Below are 14,336 nucleotides of genomic sequence, written 5' to 3'. Positions count from 1 at the left end.
GTCCTTGTATTGGTAGTGAGGATTTCTGCTTCTTGAAAAAAGTACTAAATAAAACCTATAGACATCATTAAACAATACCCAGTCCAAGATGTAAAAGGAATTTATTTCCTAACAGTTCACTATATGTGCAAAAACCGGTGTGCTCCTGACGGTATTTGGTGAACTGGAGTTTCCATAATAGGGCACAGGATATTGGCTCCACATACGTACATGTGCCATCCTCACTGTGTGATGAAGGGTTTGTAAAGTTTGACCCTTTAGAGCCAAGCTTTTCACTACTGATTGAGACAGGACAGTCCTAAAGCTTGTTGTGTGATCTCTCTGGCAAAGTGGGTTCATGTGATCTTGTGTTGTTCACAAAGCCAGTCCCATTTATAGTGTAAACCTTCATTTTTGCAACTGCCGAGGGGCCAAGTATCGAATGAGCAATGACTGTTAACTACTGTCTTCAAATACAAATCCATGAAGGTGCATGCTGGTAGTCATTAGGAAGGTTCCTCTACTGTGGAGGTCTTCATTTGTGTGCACATCACTAGTACACCTTTCAATATACAGCAAACAAACCTGTGTGTCCAGTGTGGAACCCATAGGGAATTGGCCAAGTATGCAGATTAGCAAGGCTGGGCAGCTTATCTTGAGTACCCCATGTAGGCTGTGTGCCGTCTCTGCGGCTACGCGTAGACAATGGTTGTGATGTAATACAAAATGATAGTGGGGTCTCTGAAAATGTCATGAGTTCCACTGAACTTCCCATTCTTGGTTGCCTTTGTTTAGCACTGTGCCAAGGCCAAGGTTTAGTAATACCAAGCAAGTGAACCAAGTGGCACCCGGCTCGCCACCGGAGAGTTCTCTTATTTCAGGAGACCATGCGGACGAGATTGTAGGGCTTATGATAGTCTCCTGCTGCCAGTTTATTGAGGCATGCGCTTTGTTGAGTGGTCAAATGCAGGCAGCTCTCGTACAACACGCCATGGTGCCAGGGATGCAGATTTCAGCAGTGATCCGTAAACTGGGGCACTGGAGTGGGTACTGATCTAAAGTCTGATCACAAGGACAGGGGGCAAGTGACAACTGCCCTGTGCGCCTGTGTGCTCCTTTCTTTTTGTCTGCTTTTCATTGGAGGGAAGGATTACTCAGTGAGTTAAACACAGTGAGCTGCTGGTCGCTTGTTTGAAATGTACAGAGTTTGACTAACGCTTCCACCCTTCAGTGGTCTGAAACTTGAGTGCCATTACATTGGGTAATAGTAACATGTGATACTTACAGCCTTAGGCAGCTATATAAAGTGGTGTGTAACAAAACAAGGTGTTATTATGAATGGACGGACTGAGTGAATGGATGAACGAACGTGGCGTGACTGGCATCACTAAACCTGCATGTGAGGTTGTGGGTCTTCGGATGTGGTCACAGGCCCGCGCTGAGCCTTACAAATTCCTACCAGGAATGAGGAAGAAAATATGACACTGAAGAGGGGAAGTCCGAATGATTGATTGCCTCGGTGGTCACTTGAGGTGTGATGGATGTGCACGAGGATTACCGTCTCACTGACCAGCTGTGCCCCCGGGCACCTTTCTGTCTCCCGCAGGGTGAAGTGAAGAAGTGAAGTCTCCTCGCTGAACTACTATGAGGTCAGAAGCCCTGCTGCTGCTATACTTCACACTGCTGCACTCTGGCCGGGCTGCTTTCCCAGAAGATTCTGAGCCGATCAGTATTTCGCATGGCAACTGTGAGTAGCAAAGGTCGCGCGCCCGGCCGGCCGCGCGCACGCGCTCTCGGCCCTCTCAAGAAGGCCTCGATTGATGGCGCAGCGATAAAGCCACAACGTGGCGGTTGTTCGGAAACGGACTGCTTAATGCAGCTCGAGGCTTCTCGGGTCAGCCGGTCTGTGCCCCCAGAATGTAAAAAACAAAATGGCCCCGAGCTTCTTGTGCAGAGCAGTTTCACTCGCTGCTGAATTATTGGTTTAGCTGGTGGTTTTGGCACATAAGGGCCATCGGGCCTACACTGGTCAGCGTTTATAACTTAATAGATCCTCAAATAAAAAAACATATAGGGAATCGGTCTAATTGATTCAGGCGATCTTTAAGGTGACAGAACTGCTGGGGGTAGTTTGAAGTAGGTGAGGCAGCATATTGCATAAGGTCAGGTCAACGTAGGTATACAGTTACCACCCCCCATACGCTGGTATGTGAGTACATTTGGCAAAATTTGTATTTGTATTTGTATTTATATTTATAGAGCGCAATTATCACCTACAGGTCTCTAAGCGCTAATGTCTGTTAACCAAGTTTTGCAAATCCTAGAATGAATAGGCTGTTAGGCTATAGCCCTTGGCTCGAGCCTTGTTTCTCTGTTGCCCTGGAGTGGTATAATAAACCTACTGCAATCCATCCACTCACATGCAGTTCCCTTAAAAAAAATATTTGTGCAAATCCTTGACCGTATCCAAAGTTAGGACCCTCTGAAGTGCTACCTACAGGAGAAAGAGGGTCTGCAATAATTTAGAAAGAAAAAAGAACGTTTTCTAAAGGTTCACAATGTATGTAAATGTATGCACACTGTTTTGCATGCATGCTTTTTTGTAATTCTTTCCTCATTTGTGCTGGCTCTGGGTGTTGTTGTGGTGACGGGGGAGTTCGGCTTCACCAAAATATTGTCGCTTTGTGCCTCACTTACTTCTCCTCCTCACTGTCCTCTCTTTCAGGACCCGCTCGGGTCAGTAGTGTTCAGATCCTGCTGGTTCAGGTCCAGTGGGTCTTTTTCAAGAGAAGGGACTCGGCTATTTTACTAATGTAGTTTAAAATGTCCCTCAGAAAAAAAACAGACAATAAGAGCAGGCCCTCTGTTCTTTTTTGTAACTTCGCCTTACGCAGGTAAAGAGGTGCGTGCTGTTCAGCACAACTCTAATCTTTAGGTCCCTGGTCAATAGTGCGTAAATTGTTATTCAATGTAGAAATATGCGTTTACATTATCACAGCTTCCCTGGACATGCCCACTGTGATATAAATGTTCAGTTTTATTAACTTGTTAGCCAGTTGTAAACGCTTTCAATGCTGACATATAAGGGTATTGAAGAGCAGGGCGTTAAAGCCATCAGTCCAGGATCACACAGTTAGATGGAGAAGTCGAGATTAGAACCAGTTTCTCCTTCGTCTTTGATTTATAGTTGAGCCACCAGATTACGTCACTTCCCAGTACAGATCCCCTACACAGTTGGCAACAGTTGGACCTATCAGTGAGCGACTGGAGAGTGAAGGGGATATGAATGGGCCTCAGACAGAGCTACCCTAAGTAGAGATTGATAAACAGAGTCACGCTTGTGAGCCGGAGTGCTCCAGGTTTACAGCAGCAGGGGCTACTGCACTTGCAAAATAGGACAGAGCTGGGAGGGCTAGGGGCTGCCCCCGGGTTACTACGGCTGCTCTCCTTCTTTGCTGCTCTGACCGCAGACATTACTGCGTTACACACAAGGTCGCAAGAGGGTTCCCGTTTGGCCATTGGGTCCCACACTGTACACCCCTCCGCATTAGGTCAACATGCGCAGATCCTGTAACCCTGTATCCATTTCAAAGCATCTGCATCCGCTTAAAGAGATTACGTTTCAGACTAGGGGTCGGCTGTCTAGGCCGCAAAAACCTAATGCAAGCCCAGCCTGGCCCCTCCCTCCTCATATCCCGGGTATGAGAGAGCAGAGAGGGGGTGCTAAAAACTAATAACAAAACCGGAGCTCCACGGTATGAATACGGGTCAGAAATGTGAACTTGCTGCCGATAAATCTTGAATGACTGATGGGCGGCTTGTATGACGCTTTGTTCTGAAAGATAAGCTTTCTCAGACAGCCTCCAGCACTGGGGAGACTGCAGGAGATGAAAGGCTCACTGTGACAGAACAGAGCCCACATGGAGGACCGCAGGCCCTCGGCTGCACTGCGCCAATCCTGGAAGACCCACGTTTCCACTTCCAGGACATTGGCATCTTATTCAGTGACTTGCTCTGCCACTTGCCCCAACCATGGGGGCGGAGGGTGGGTGGGGGAGGGCGCAGGAGGGGGCATGGGGGCCAGGAGGAGGTGCATTCTTTGAGATGTAGTGTACAATTGCTTCAATTGAACCAGCTTGACCAAGGAAGGTTACCAGATGAATTGTGTCAACAAGAAAGCATTCCTGATTTTTAAATAACAAACGTGTGCATTATGGGAGATGCGGTCTTTTTTTCCTCAGTGGTTCCAATTGATAAAGACCAGTGAAAAAAATGATGTATACAAGAAAATGCCATGGCTGAAACACTGTATTCTTTTTGACAAGGAGTCATCTGGTAACCTTGGGACTAACACCTAATAATAATAATACATTGTAGAAAGAAAGTCCTGTATTTGGCGTGTAGAGTCCTGCTGACATCCTGGCAGTCCTGTCTGTAGTAAAAACACAATCTATTTCTGAGGAGGTTCAAGTAGCCACTGGATCCCAGTTGGTGGATGGGGAATGTCTTCTGCTATCACATAGCTGCCAACTAGCCCCAGGTCATGAGGGCCCCCTTCAGCTGCCCTTGACTTTTAGGCGACTACACTTGCATGATGGGACTTGTAGTTCTCCATTCACCTTCGAAGTGTTGGAAAAAGAATTTGCTGCACCACTGGCTGTGTGAGTTCTGGTGGCATGGGGACAGGCAGCAGCTATGCTCTCTTATTGTTTACAGATCTTGTTTTACATTATCCCAAGGCCGCCTGCTCATTGTATTTTTGTTTCCTTTCTCCTTCCTCCTAGATACAAAACAGTATCCGGTGTTTGTGGGTCACAAGCCAGGACGCAACGCCACTCAAAGGCACAAACTGGACATTCAGCTCATCCTGATAATGAACAGAACACTCTACATTGCTGCTAGGTCTGTACCCTTCCCCTACCCGCCACCCACGTTTGCTCATGCCTCATTGAGTTGTTGTTCAGAATCCCCCGCCATGGACCACTGTACCCTAATGAGCATCCGCGTTACTGCACTGTGCAAGAAGATTGCATTAAATATTCATGCCCTTGGTCTGGTGCACTCATCTTCTGGAGCGTAATTAATACTGGGCCCTCGTCTTTTATCGACCGAAAGTGCAGGTTCAGAGTTGATTAGATCTGAACTGGCCGAGGCTACTACAGACCCATAAAGAGGTAACTTGTAACATTGGTGCTGAAAGGAAGGACTGACTTGCTTGTAAAAGAGACCAACCAGGCCCTGATAAAGACAGAAAAATTGGCCTCAATGTTCAAAAAGTGGATTAACTCTCTGGGGCAATGTAGCAATGAGTCTAAAAGTACACTTGAAATCTGCCGCCTCGTTAATAATTTACCACAATTTAGTGCTTTATGGCCAGAAATTCCCTCAAGGCCTAGATGGCATGGGCGCCATATGTCATTTGGGCATGCCATTCTCAGCCCACTGTTCTTGACAATGCCCGTCTGTTATTAACGCAGATGGCAGTTGTCCCTCGTACTTCGCTTGTTCGATTGGGGATGGTGCAGTGGTTCCCGCTATTTCTTGTTTCACTTCCCATAATCAGTCTCTCTTGTAGTGCATGGGCCTATGGCTCTTGTTTGAGCGGGATTGGAACTAGACGAATGCCCCCATGTTTTTATTGCACCGTATCAGACACTTTGGGCTTGGTGGCCCAATGGGGGCCGCGAACAGCCACTGGCATTGTTTCCATTCCCTCTCTTGGCACCGTCTTGCCATGGCAACTGGAGGCAGTGCCGCTGACTGGAGGTGGGAGAGCGGAAGTAGGCCTCTTGTGAGGGACATGTGTGCTCGCTGGGAGCGGGCAGGGCACCAGAGCAGATGGGCACAGAGGGAGGGAGCAGCAAACAGACAGTCACTTATTGTCTGTGCAGCAGAAGACACTTTTTAGACATTGTTTAGACTCCGCTCACAACTTTCTTTCTCAGACTGCACCCAGTGCCATCAGTCAGATAGTGTTCATATGATCCTCGCAGTCGGGTGCATTCTTCGCTTTAACATACCAAACGCAGAAGCCATTGCTCCATTACATTTATTGAAAACTTTATTTTACCCACTGAACATAAATAACTATAACTGAAACATTGTGAGATGACAGAAGTAATTAGACACATTAATGGCAAATGCAAAGCATATGCCCCGTCAGCTGTGCACACTGCTTGTTGAAGATAAAGCAGCCGAGAAGTGTTGATATAGCAGTGCGCGCTTGGCACTATTGCCAACAAAAGCGTAGAATGGCTCATCTGATCACCAGTAACAGCAACATAATGAGAAACAGTGAGCCCGGGTGCAGCAGGCTTGGGGTGACTGCAAGAGCCCCTGTCCCCTCCCTAGGAAGGCAGGAGTGAGCGAGAAGGCACCGAGCTGCACATCTGAAGTAATGGAGACAGTGATCTGATGTGACCTGATGCTGACCTTCAGCAAAACTGAGGATTCTGAGGGTCCTCCTGGACTGTGAAGCAAGAGAAGAAGAAAGGACTCGCCACAGAGAATCGTCCTCTCACTGCAAGTCACTCTGTAAATAACGTGAGCGAGCTCTACCCGCTGAGGAGGTGGTCTGTAAGACACAAAGCACTCTCTGCAATGGCAGCGGGCCCGATCCAGAAACCTTTTTCTTTGAGTAGTTGTAACTTACTCCTGAATTTACTGGCACCTGATTTACCACGTTTTTTTGTGATGAGGTGCCGAATACTCTATGCTCAAGTGTGACTCGCTCCAGTTACCTGCTGTAAGACATACTTTCTCACTGGTTTATTTTACGAAGGTTTCCCCTCATAAGTCAAATGTAACACAGAGTCTTTGTGCATCAGAAAATGGCTTTGGGGTTACTCGCTTGTACTGTAGAGGCCGTATCTGCTAAAAGGTCTCAATCTGTAAGAGATCCAGCCGCCTCAAGGGCGCATCATAGGCTTGAAAGAACACAGGGGCGGAAGCAGCCATGTCTGTCTACAGATGTCAGCTGTGCAATCAAGTGATGAGTAAACTCCCTTAAAATACTGATTTCCTGTGTGACCCGCTGCTTCTTAATGATTTAATTCACGCACCCTAATCATGATACTAAAACAGATTTTGTGCGCTTTCTGATAATCAGCATTCCTCCTGCTCCTAAAAGTAGTGCTCGTCCTTATTTTAAACATTCCTGATTCTGGTAGATAAGAGACCCAAGGCGCTGGAAGAAATTACTCTTTTTCACAGGGCAGGGCACTGTCCTAGGCTGCAGGAGAACAAAAGGTGCATAGGCAGGAGGCGCATTGCTGCCAGTCTTGCAAGGGGGTAACTGGGTGCATTCGGAGTATGGTACACCCTGCCCTTCTAGGCTGCAGGGGATCAGGGTAGCTTCAGTTATGGAACAAACAAGTGAGTCATAGTTTTCAGAAATCGTCTTCGGGGCGGACGCAGCCCATTTGTTCGCATGTGCGCGTTCAGCCCCAGGTTTCATCATGCGTGACCGTGGTCAAAATGGGGGAAAAAAAGTAGGGGAACTGTGGGCGGAGTATTAGAGGGCGGGAATAAACAGAGGATTGGGTCAGTGGGTGGAGTCAAAGGTGTGGACAGAAAGAACAAAATATTTCAATTTTAGTATTTGTTTGGCATTTCACTGACACGTTACAGCGTATTACAATTTTCAATTCAACCAACAGATACACATGTTTATTTAAGGTTTAATATGAGTTATTGACATTAAAATACAGTCACAGAGTGGGATAAGTTCTAATCACAGAATGTCCCAAATGCTCTTAAAAGTGGAATCACAAGCCATTTGTCTCCGAGCCTTGCAGTTTCTGTCATTCGCACTTCTCCTCCCGTTTTCAACAAGAGCAGTTCAACATGAACGGCAAAATATCCTAGTTTGCAAATGTTTTCCACATAATTACGGCTCTGCCATATTTGCCACATAATACATCATCTGCTGCATAATCTGTTGATTTTAACAAAATAATGGTTTGTAGCTCAAAGGTTTCAAAAGTTACAAAAATGCAACTTGCATTGCTGCGACCTGGAGGGCCTTTTTCAAAGGTTGACTAGTCACCTTTCTCACTGCTGAATTTGTCTGTTACTTATGAGGCAAAATCTTTGCAGAAACTGTTAGTAGGTGTAAAAATATCAAAAGAATAAAGTATCAGAAAATGTACTGCATTGCGCTGCAGCCTTTTTTTGCGGCATAATGTAGTCAACACTACCACAAAAAGTTGTCTCCATTGCTGCATAAGTCCAGTAGCCCCAAAGCAGGCAGCACATGTTAAAAGTGCTTGCGCATGAAGCAGAGAGATTGTGAAGTATGCAAACTTAGTTTGGTTTGTGGGCAAATCCTGCATTGTCGAGCCCTGGTAAGTTTCACTACTGCTGAAACAAGGCCAATGGAGGTATCAATGGGTGAAGCAGACTGGCCTCAAGGGTCCTGTGACCTCAGTGACATAATCACAGTTGATCTAGGGTGTGCTGCTTTGCAGGCCTGTCCGCAAGACTGGAGGTGAACTTCAGTATGGATTGTGGTGGACAAGTCTTCAAGGTTAACTCACTCTTGCCACTGCTAGGGTCCACCTACTGGTGCTAAGACATCAGGGCTTCTAAGGTCTAACTGGACCTTCTAAGGTGTAGCATGGTAATGTGCTCCATCACGAGAGTGGTCTGGTGGACTGGTCATGAAGGCTGAACCTGGTTCCCCAGTTCCAAATTCTGCAGCTCTAGCCATAATGTCACATTCTCTCTCCCACTGAACACCATACGGCCACACTGAGAGAAACTCGCACTGCCTTCAGCTACAACCCATTTGTGCCCGCTATAAACACCCGGATATGACGCAATTCAAATTATTCACTAGACAAGAGTAAATTCCTGCCTGAAAAAAAAATAACAACATCCTGGAAAAAGCAAACACTCATAGGGAATGTAAGATTAGGTAAAGCATGTGAAATGTAAGAAGGAACAACAAGGTTACCGTAAGGCTTTCACGCTCATTATTCAGAAATCAATAAGTGTTTTTGCCTGAAAAGTTAAGGGCTTGACTACAGGGCCCAGAAGGAACTCGTTATCCTCACAAAACACAGAGCCACTTCGACCACTGGTCCGTGGGCACTTTAGGCTGAAAGAAAACGAAGAACGTTGTAACCATTGTGAAGGCGGTGAACATGTTCCAATGCGCCCGTTGTTCAAACTTAAGTCAGATCTGGAGAAACCGTGTATTTGGCTCGAGTGGCCGCAGCACAAGGCTTGATGTTTTCTTAGCTCCAAGGCTTCCTGTGCTTCGGAAAGAGCCAGTGTTATTTTAAGAAAACATTTTTCCTCTGCGTTTATTTTTGTATTAATAGTTTCCTTAAGTGAAGAGCAGACGCCACGGTGTGTTCCAAGCCATTGCCTTGCTTGTATTTGTGTCTCTTCCTCCAGTACAATGACCGCTCTTCTACACTTCTACATAAGGGAGGCACATCTATAAATAGCTGCAAACTAGGAGGTGCCCTTCTGTTTCCCCTCTCTGCTACTGCAGGGCGTACACTGGCCCCAAGGCACGAGGACGGCGGGACTTGTAGTTTCAGTGGTCCAGTTGCCTGTGTGGGCCCAGTGTTAACTACTGTGACCCGGACCCAGACCCCCAGACTGCTGGCGAGAGATCCCAGCCCGGAGCTAATGCAGCAAGCGAGCACAGTTTTACCTTAACCCCATTTGCTAGAGAGGAACCAGTTGCCTGCGGATGAAAGAAGCAAAACCTTCTGGAAGCAATTTCGCAGGTGTCCACGGCCCCCTCTCCAGGCTGTCACTCAATTCAGCGCGGCTAAAGGCGACGTCGTAGCCGAGAACAATATTAACCCCTCGTTAACCCCGCACCTCTTTGACTGATGCATTCCAAACCTTTGGGAGGCATAAAATAGTCTCGAGAAGGAGAATTCCCTACGAGTCTCCAAGGCTGGCGAGATGTGCCCTAAACGTCTGAGCTGCAATGTGCATGCACGTCAGAGGAATTTACCCTGCAAAGCACAAGGCACTATTTTACGGCTCAGAGTACATCAAATAAACACAAATTAATTTCTTCATCCCCTTGATGCACAACTCTTTTTTTTTGTTTTTATCTTTTCACCGCAGTTTTTTTAAACCAAAAAACCAGTGTGTGAAGTTTAGTCAGAACTCAAAATGCTAACTCAGACCAATCGGCAAAACCAATACTTGTGTTTTTCTGTGACTGAAGGTTTCTTCTCATCAACTTAGGTTTGAACTACTACTGACATTATAAATAGCAAACTTTATCAAAGCTAGAAGCTTTGCGATGCGGGCCCGAAGCAGTGTCTGTTCACTTCAGATGAATTAGAAGCATATTTTATGGGTCAATCAATCGACGAAAAATGAATTGTAAATCGCCCCTGCTCCATTTTAACTGCTTACCGGTAAGAAAATGAAGCTAGCAGACGTTTCTGGGATTTTTCATCAGAACATGATATCACTAAACCCGCAGGCCCAGCTGTTTTGTTCTCTGTGTATTCTGTGAGATGTGAAAATGATGCAAAATCAATTCGTTTCATTTTTCTACGCCTGGTGCAGAATGTTATAGAATATGCCCCAGGGGTTCAGTCTTCCCTATCGCTCTCACAGCTTTCCCGGGCTCCTCTTTCCTTGGGCGCATGTTTATCAGTCTTACATTACTCCATATGTGTCCTGATAGAATTAACTTTTGGCTGCTACCTCTTTTAATGGTGTGTGTTTTTTTCTCTCTTTCCTTCTCAGGGACCATATTTATACCGTTGATATGGATGCGTCATTCACAGAAGAAATGTATTTTAGCAAAGTAAGCAGAACATAGACTGGTGTGTGCATGGGGTCATGGGGCAGGGGTCATGTGTCGGGGTTCACAGGCGTGACACCGAGCAGTGCTTAGCCAAAAAGGAGGCCTGGGTTCGAATCGCCTCAATCACAGTTAAGAACTCAGTGGCCTCCGCACTGCATATCATCTCTGCAACTTGTTTTCCAGCCTGAGGTTTTGTTTGCGACCTAATGCATTGTGGGTGCTGTAGTCTTTGCTCACTTCTGTTGCTGTCCTCGAACTAAGACATATAATAGCCATGATTTGTAAGTGGAAAGCTTAGGAGTGGAAACAAAGTGACCCTAATAACACAGAGTGAGAAGCCAATTTTGGGAAAATAGCATTTACAGATGACCCAGGCTCCATGGACTACTGACCGTGACATTTGTTTGCCTTTAGGTAGTAATCTGATTCTTTAGTTCAGTTATTTAGACTGTTTGAACCAAGGCTACCAATAATAATAATCCTGTATGTGTAAAGCTCACGGATACCCATAGGTTTTCCGGCGCTGGGGGCCGTCAGGAAGATTAAGCAAACTATTGCCCAGAGTCACATGGTGCTGGGCAGACCCCTGCCGCCGGTGCCGGGGATCAAACCGTGATCCCCAGCGTCCGGCATCAGTCACCGTGGCCGCTGCGCCACACCTCCTCCACCCTATACTGCATGTGTTTCTTAAATCAAAGATTTCTGGATACAAAGTCTTACATTGATATACATTTGTCTATAGGCCAGCCTATTCAGGAGTGCCTTAGCTTGGAGTGCCTTAGCTTGGAGTGCCGCATCACCTGCATCCCAAGGAGGAGCTCTAACCATTCTGGGTTTTTCACTCGTTCTATGGAGCTGTATTACAGGAGGTGCTGTGGGACATATGTGCCTCCTTTCTGTGCCCAGGGGCACTTTAGTGTTAATGAAGGGGCTGCAGGCAGTTGTGTGGCCCCTTCTGTGATACAGCGCGTGCCGGGGCTACACTTGTGCTGGGACAATCTCAAGGGGGTGTTCCCTCATTTGCATGGGGACCTGGCATTTCCATAATATGGGCACTAGTGTATGTTTGAGCTGTGTCCAGGGCGGGTGGTCCTATCATTCAAACCCATTGCTCCAAATGCAGATGTCTTCAGGCTCTAGCCCAGGATCCACCAGGGCTAAAACTGCGGCAGATGGACCCATGGGAGATGTTCAGGTTAACCAGTGATATGCAAATGATTCCCATTTAGATTTAATGTATGCCGCTTGACTTTTGCGACCATCTGCTTAGATCCGGTCCTGTTGGACCCACTAGGTTCGGCACACCCCGTGCTCCACTCAGTACTCACGTGGAGGCTTTGCATCGGCGAACATGATAGGTCTTCACTAATGTGTTGCATGGTTGGCTAAGGACAAGGTCTCAATTCATTTGCATAATGCTAGATCCTAGTATCAAGAACTCTCTGCGGGTCAACCCGACTTGGAAGAACTTTGTTGAAACTTTTTATTCCATGATTGGCATGTTAATGCTTATGCGTAATATTCATCATGCGCCACCAAATCATTTGTATCCTGCAGCGTTAAGTGCCTGCGAGGCTGTGCTAGATAAATACGTGCAGCAAACCTCCAAATGTGCTCGAAGTACAGTCTGTTGCAGCTCTGCTGTGAGCAGGATTCCAGCTCTGCCCAAAATGTGCAATTACTCAAAGCTGTCGCGCAGCCCATTTGGCCCGCTCCGAAATTAGCTTGTCGATTTTGCAATAAGAGGTTATTAGTTTGACGTTATTTCAGACGTCTCCGTGCTCTGAAATGTTCTTTGCTGAAGTAAAGAAAAGCCAGGGTGGGAGACAAAATAAACAAGCCGCTTTGACATCTGTTTAAAGGGAAATGTCACTTTTCACGCTGCAGGCAAAGCTTTTAAAGTGGATGAATACAGAATTTTTCCTGCAGGCGCGTGAGGACAGGCAGCCCCATCCAGTCTGCACATGCTCTTGCCTCTTCTTGGCACACGGACTGCACGCTGTCTTCATTTAAACCCTTGCTTAGGCAGCTCTGCCAGTGCAAGGTTTGTAATAAAATGAGTACAGGTGCCAAAAGGAGTCCACTGCCCTGCACTGAAATGCCGCAGCTGCCTAGTCTTACATTTCACCTCATGCCTCTTTCTTTCATCGCCCTGCACTTCCTATCTCTTTGTCCAACTTCTTTGGGTTCTTTTTCATGCCTGCGTTTACCTTTTCTAACACTTTTCCTATCTTTCTCTTACTCCTTTCTCCCTTTTTCTGCCGTTCTCTCTCTTGCTTTGGGTCAAAGTATGATGGTGAAAAATAAGTCAAGCTCTTAAAAGTTAGGGACGGTGCCCACCAGCTGCAAACACTGGTTCACATTAAGCACTGATTTTCTCAGACTCAGTGCCAAAACCAAGACTACTACTGGTGGCAAAACCATGAATTCCCAGGGCTGTATCACATATTCTTAATATTCTCTGAATAAAAGGTGCACCCCAAAATTGAATATGGAAATAAGAAACTGCGTCTCCACTGATGCATGGAACCTATTGAGAGCCCAGTATACTATGGTCCTAGCGCTTAGAACAGGCTAGTCAGTGCTCAGGGGGACTGGGTGCCGGGACTGCTGATTAATGCATGGCCAGGTTATTGCACACGCGCCACCACTGATACTCTAATTGATTTGTTTCACCAGAAATTGACGTGGAAGTCTCGGCAACCTGACGTCGACACGTGCAGAATGAAGGGGAAGCATAAGGTAGGCCTTTCTCCTCTCCTCCGCAGCTGCCGCTTCAGGTTAGTGTCCAGAGTGTTATTCCGGGCTGCTGTCTATGTAGCGGATTCACTTTCTTGCCCGCTCCATACCACCATCTCCAGCACTCGATTGGAGCTTTCATTTGGGGCAAATCGGATGTATTTCATGGGCAGAAATAAGCAGCTGCTGCCAGGAGCTCTGTCCAGAGCAGTTATGCTCTTTATGTGCATAGTAAGGCCCCGTACAGCTTCAGAGGGCACTATTTCACCCCCTAACAGGGTCTATTTGCCAGCTAATTGTTTGTTAAAGTTCCTAAATGAATTCATAACTTTGTGAACTTTGAAAGGGGAGAGCGAGAGACAAAGAGTCTACATGCTGTGTGTGTGGGTATGTTGTTCGGGATGTAAGTGTGACTGTGCACATTTTGTGGATGCGAGCTTGTGTTTGTGCTTATGAATTTGAGCATGAGTTACAAACAATTTTGAGTTTTTATACTGTCAGCAGAACCCAGCTTTTCTTTCAGTACAACAAATATGTGTTGTGAACCTACATTTCCTGGGCTTCAAGATGCTGTGGTTCTCTGGGCCTGTGTTTCTGCTACTTTAGTGCTCCATGGTCCTCATCACAAATTTAAGGAGCATAATGTGCCATGTTTTTAAACATAGAAAGTGCTTCTCTTAAAATAGGTCTCCCCTCAGTCTATTTGCCTTCCTTCCTATCAATCATTTATGAAATGACTAAAATATAAACATGTTACCTTCCTCAGCGGGAGGGTAAGCGATCTGAAGGAGCACTCAGGCTCTTAGTGGAGAGAGAGCTGCTCAGC

At 46.4% G+C, this 14,336-nt stretch overlaps 1 protein-coding gene across 4 annotated transcripts in view; it reads left to right on the top strand.

Annotated features, from left to right (window-relative positions):
* The window catches only part of SEMA6A (semaphorin 6A), a 191,585-nt gene that overhangs the window by 112,689 nt on the left and 64,560 nt on the right, over window positions 1-14,336 (top strand). For all 4 annotated transcript variants that reach the window (XM_086961063.1, XM_086961062.1, XM_086961060.1 and 1 more), the window contains exons 2-5: window positions 1,586-1,726; window positions 4,764-4,881; window positions 10,711-10,771; window positions 13,451-13,513. In XM_086961063.1, the coding sequence (XP_086817189.1) occupies window positions 1,624-1,726; window positions 4,764-4,881; window positions 10,711-10,771; window positions 13,451-13,513 (345 nt within the window). In that variant the 5' untranslated portion in view covers window positions 1,586-1,623. The remainder of the gene's footprint in view (window positions 1-1,585; window positions 1,727-4,763; window positions 4,882-10,710; window positions 10,772-13,450; window positions 13,514-14,336) is intronic.

This window comes from Lissotriton vulgaris, chromosome 3_1, assembly GCF_964263255.1.
Source record: "Lissotriton vulgaris chromosome 3_1, aLisVul1.2, whole genome shotgun sequence".
NCBI classification, from domain to species: domain Eukaryota; kingdom Metazoa; phylum Chordata; class Amphibia; order Caudata; family Salamandridae; genus Lissotriton; species Lissotriton vulgaris.
Note: the sequence above shows the minus strand (reverse complement) of the source record. Positions and strands in the feature narration are given on the sequence as shown.